A 5271-nucleotide genomic window follows, 5' to 3' on the forward strand; every position below is an offset into this window, starting at 1 on the left:
ATACCAAGGTGACTGGGCCGATGCAAGGAAATATTAGAGACGAGCTGTTTGTTACCGAGCATCATACTATCCTGAAATTTATTGGTATTGCCTTGACCATTGATAGGACATATTTTGATCTTATGTGAACCATCGACAAATGTTACAGATCGACGCAACACCGTACGCCTTCAAAACTGCGGGGTGCATGCCATGTCAAGCTCCAACGGTATGACTGTGTGGCCTGACCACCCCAAGGGCTGGGGGCTGTGCCGCCTGCTGTTAGGGCAGTGCCGTTTGACGCCGCTCAAGCACCCCTGAAGACGCCACCTCGTTAGATAGGTTATTCCGCCCCCAGAGTCAACGGCCATACCGGACCAGGGCCCGACCAATTCCCGCATGCAGGTATAAATACCCCCGACCTGATCCAGGAAAAGGAGAGAGAAAAATCAATTGATCACTCCACTGACTTGCTCGTCGGAGGGACCTCGTCAGGTGATCCCGACGAGGGCTATTTTTATAGGAAAACATAGCCATCTCACGAAGATGAGCTGCCAACCACCCTAGAGAGGGAGAGATACAGCACGACATATATAGCACCCAGATCAGGACACCAAGGAATGCTGATCAGCACCCCATCGTGAGGGCTCGATCGACCTCGGAATCCAGCTCAGCCGGCAGAAGACTCCCGACATTGACCCGTGGACCAGGCTATACTAACTCATTAGTCACGACATATTTATTCACCAACAATCATGTATCATTCTTATCATAAATAAATGATTAATCTTCTCGATGACTATAAATGCTCTGGACTTGCCCACAATAAAATATGTTAGTAACAGAACATCAACTACCTATCACCACCGTCACTTTATATATAAACATAATTGAATAAAATATTTTATTAATAATTACAAATAGATAAATTTATTAGCTTCAAATGATCATACGACGAAGGGTCTAAAGTTAGTCATTACCTAGCGCCACAAGCCTACGCGACATAAGACTACGAAGCACCAAACAAATAAATCATATACACTACCTACCCAAAGTCCCATCGAATCTTACCTCATTCCTACTTCTTATTCTCATAGTCAATATGAAATTTGAAAAAGGTTAACATATGCAACTGTACTGGTATAAATAAAGAAACTGTTTTTATGATTTTTAAACTTTGATTGTTCAAGTTGTGGAAAAAAATTAAAATCTTCTCATGATGCCAAATTGTTTCAAAACCCTGCCAAAGGATCTATTTGCTCAATGGGACCAGGAAACCAGTTTTGGTGGCATCTCAATCAGACACCAAGATTTCTCCAGCATGTAAAGATACTGCATGTCAGTGTTCTAGTCACCCCTGTACAACAGCATAACCAGAACACCAGATTGGACCATGCTCTTGTCAATTTGTGACCATTTTGGCACTTTTGCATTGGATCGATACGATTCGATGTCGAACCTCATCATATGTTACTTGGAACTTTAAGAAAATTGCAGTTTAACAGACATTTTTCTAAGCTTTTAGCAGAGTGATTACTTGTCTGAGCAGCACTCGTGTAGTAACTCTGCTCTAAAAGCATTCTCTCCACACTGGTTCATGGTTCAACTTCATTCACCAAGTAATAATTATATTCTCTTAATTAATCGGAAGCTGTGCACTTTCAAGTAAAAATTTTCCACATCAAATACAAAAGCCTCCTCGAGAAGAATATGAAGAATATAGTACTGGAAAACAGACCCAAGAAAGAATCAAGATCAGAGATAAATGTTTTACTACTTTGTTTAATGCTAAATTTTGTTTGGCATTTAATTAGTAAATCAAACATAAAAAACAACAGCTGCTACCAAACCTCATAAACAATGCCTCAAGACATTCTTTCTTATCCTATAAATACAGCACCTATTAATACTTGAATATGAGGGGGAAAAGAAGATTGGATCTTCCAAGCTTTAAACTTCAATAGCTCTTCTGCTTTCTGCTGACCGCTTTCTTCCTTCAGCAAGATTAGATCTGGCATTTATGTGTTTGATATGAAGACAACAAACCCCCACCAAACCTTTGCAGAAAGTAAAGGGAAGGACTCCATGACCAGCCTTAAGAACACTCACAACACTGATAAGATTCTCTGCTTCTATGGCTTCAATCCATGTGGTTCCAAATGGTCAGTGATGGGTCCAAACATTATTTAGAACGTGAACTTTGTGATGCCAATTGAATAGGCATTAATAATTACCCCAAAACTCCTTCAGAACGTTACTCTCTCTACTTCCGACTTTATTCTCTGACAAGTGACAGCCACAGACATGCTAGAATTCACATAAATATTTTTCTCCTAAAATGACACACAAACAGACAAAAGAAAGGGTGACTGGCTGAACCTTTAAGCTTTACAAAATTGTAATCATGGAAGAGACAGAAAGGTAGAGTTTTGCTGAGCACACATGGATCTGCTCTCTCTCTCTCTCTCTCTCTCTCTCTCTTCCTCCTGCAACAACACATGCTTCCCATTAGCAAGGGCCATCAAAGAAAAAGATGAAGTCTTATCTACTCCATTTCTTTATTTAGAGATCAGAATGAGCTCCCCTGTAGAAGATAGAGAGGGATAAATAGGCGGAGTAGACTGCATTATTTTCTAGATAAAGATAAAGAATTTTCATTTCTTCTAGGCATTCATGTTCATATATTACTCAAACCAAGGCATGAATTTTCTTCTCTCATATCAAGAAGAAAATGAGAGAGAGATTCCAAAACTTTGGCCTCGAAAGATGCTCTCTTGCGTCAGAACCAGAACCAAGACATCTGATGTCAGAGAAGAAAAGAAGGCGATATCTGGAATGGAGAGAAAAAGACTGATCTTTTGTACGTATTCTATTTAGAAGACTATTATGTGGACAATGAAAACCCAAACCAGGCGAGAAAAGAAGAGAAGACATCGGTGCAGGAGAAAGAGTGCACCGTAGAGGAGGAAAAAAGAAGTGTTTTAGAGGATAGAAATGGCTCGCACTTCACGGGCAGAATAGATGGCGAAACCAGGGAAGACAAAAGGGAGGTTTCTTAGTGAGAAACCGACGAAAGAGAAGCGATCGAAGCCTTCCATCCTCCATTCCATTACCTTTTCGTCGCCTCAGAAGGGCAAGCTTTTGGACGTAGAGGTGGCGGTGAGCGCTCTAAGCCGCTCCCACGGCGCGAAGTCCTGAGCCAAATTCGCCCGCCTGACGATCCTTCGCATGTTGTTCTGCAGGCTCTGCTGCACCAGCTCCCTCACCGCCCTCCTCTCCTCGCTCATCCCCTCTTCAGCAGGAGCCGTCTCCGCCGCCGCCCCACACAATGGCGCCGACACCGCCGACACGCCGGAACTCCCTCCTGCCTCTGACACTCTTTTCCCTTTCTCCACTGTTAGTATCTCCAAGAGCCGCGAGGCCCGCTTCTGGGCGAGCGGGGTGCCTAGCAGCGTGAGCTCGAGAAGGGCAGAGACGGCCCCGGCCTCGACCATGGCCGCCCGGTCGCCGTGCCCCTTGTGGGCCATCACCATCAGCACGTACGTTGCCTTCTCCTGGCACGCGGCTGCGTCGCACCACCCTAGGACGTCGATAAGGATGGCGAAAGCATCAGCGAAGCGGCTCACAGCCCGGCGCCCCTCACCAGAGGCCACGAGGTTGGATATCACCGCGAGGGAGCGTTCAGTGACCGCCATGTCGCCGATCGCCGCCAGGAGGGAGGGGACGAGGCCGGCGTCGACGAGGAGGGGGAGGTTGACGGAGGCGATGGAGAGATTGAAGAGGGCGCGTAGAGCGTCCTGCCTCGCCGTGGGGCTCGTCTCAGGGCTTCGAAAGGCGGATAGCAAGAAGGGGATCGCGCCGGAGGCACCAATGACGGGCTTGTTTGAATCCAACGCACCGAGGCCGAGAAAATTGGCGACGATTGCTTCCGAGATCGATGGGTTGCTTCCGGACTCGATCAAATGTAGCATCTTGTGGACGGCGCCGGCCTTCACGATCGCCGCCTTGTTCCTGGAAACGCACACATTGGTAAGAAATCCCAGCAAAACAGCATAAAAAACCGAGGTTCGATCTCACATCGAAGAATGAGGTGCTTACAACTCGTTGCCAATCCCTAGGTTGAGAAGCGCGTAGAGCGCAGCGACATGGAGATCAGGATCCTTGGAGTCAAGCATCCCGACCAAAGGCGGGATCGCTCCGAGCATCGCGAGCGTCTCCCTTGCTTCGGGGTCGTCCTTCGCGAGCCTCCTCACCTCCGTCGCCGCCTCCTCCCGCCGATCCCCGCCAGCATTGTGGTCGTCTAGCTGCAGCCGACCGACCACGCACTGGATCTCCTCGAAAGCCTCCACCTTTCGCCGCGCCTCGGCGTCGTCCGCCTCGTCGGAGCCGGAGTCGGAGGGCTCCGCCTGCAGTAGCTCGATGAGCCGCTCCGCCCGGCCAGGCCTCGGTCTGCGGGGAAGCGGCTCGGTCACATCAACGCCGCCGCAGGCCTTCCGTCTGCCGCGGTGGCGGGAGGCGCCGCAGGCAATCGCCTCGAGGATCCTGCGGCGGAGGGCGGCGGGGGAGAAGGTCGGCCAGAGGCAAAAGCCGGCGGCGGCGTCAGCGAGCATGCATTTGGCCATGGCGGGTCCTCAAAGCCGTCACCTTTAGTGGAATGGCACGGGAGACAGGACAGAATGGAGAGAACCAAAGCGTGGGGAAGAAGCCATGGATTCCGTACTATCAGCTCCTTCGCTTCTCTCTTTTATCTCTCGCCTCTGGCTCCCTCCAGCGATATTATAATCGCATATCCCCTTCTTTAAGAGTCATGGTCCCACGCAGAGGCCCCACCAACAACTCGGAAAAGTAAACTAATGCGTAAGAAACAGATGGGTAGAAAATTGTGAGTCATATGCTAATCAAAGTCTAATTCAGAGTGCATGTGATACTAATGGAATCCACTCAACTTACATCACATTTATACCACATTTGTGATGATCTAAGTTGGAGAACGCACGGATTGTGCCCACATATTTATACCACATTGCATAATACAGTAGGGTATGTATGCATGGGGATGGGCCAAGAAATAAAACATCCATGAGCGGAAGGGAACATGTTGGGTCTTTCCTATAAGATGGATTAGATGTCAAGGTATCCGTAACTAATCCAAGCATTTTACTCTATCATTCCTTGGTCTCCCTCAGCATGCAGCTGGATCTCCTTTTTGTTGGACGATGGCCATCTGCAATGTACTCTCCGTGCCTCTCTCTCTCTCTCTCTGTTGTTCTTCCCTGAGTTTATTAATGAGTG

The 5271-nt window shown here is 47.9% G+C and overlaps 1 protein-coding gene across 2 annotated transcripts; it reads right to left on the bottom strand.

The window, feature by feature from the left end:
* Positions 1–2331: 2331 nt before the first annotated feature.
* On the bottom strand, positions 2332–5057 carry LOC135585177 (U-box domain-containing protein 14-like). Of its 2 annotated transcripts, XM_065085748.1 has the most exons (3): positions 4078–5057; positions 3093–3990; positions 2332–2465 (listed from the first exon to the last, which is right to left on the bottom strand). In XM_065085748.1, the coding sequence occupies exons 1-2, from the start codon at positions 4599–4601 to the stop codon at positions 3105–3107; spliced, it is 1410 nt and encodes a 469-aa protein (XP_064941820.1). In that variant the 5' UTR covers positions 4602–5057; the 3' UTR covers positions 2332–2465; positions 3093–3104. The 2 variants fall into 2 exon arrangements, with proteins under 2 accessions (XP_064941820.1, XP_064941819.1); XM_065085747.1 differs by having other exon boundaries at positions 2332–3990.
* Positions 5058–5271: the final 214 nt, after the last annotated feature.

The sequence above is a fragment of the Musa acuminata genome, chromosome BXJ1-10, assembly GCF_036884655.1.
Source record: "Musa acuminata AAA Group cultivar baxijiao chromosome BXJ1-10, Cavendish_Baxijiao_AAA, whole genome shotgun sequence".
NCBI classification, from domain to species: domain Eukaryota; kingdom Viridiplantae; phylum Streptophyta; class Magnoliopsida; order Zingiberales; family Musaceae; genus Musa; species Musa acuminata.

Bases quoted from the DNA above. Each gene is read 5' to 3' on its own strand.
- LOC135585177 (XM_065085748.1), bottom strand. From the start codon at position 4,601: ATGGCCAAATGCATGCTCGCTGACGCCGCCGCCGGCTTTTGCCTCTGG. The intron at 3,991-4,077 runs GTAAGCACCTCA...GTGCGTTTCCAG, and splicing joins CTAGGGATTGGCAACGAGTT to GAACAAGGCGGCGATCGTGA.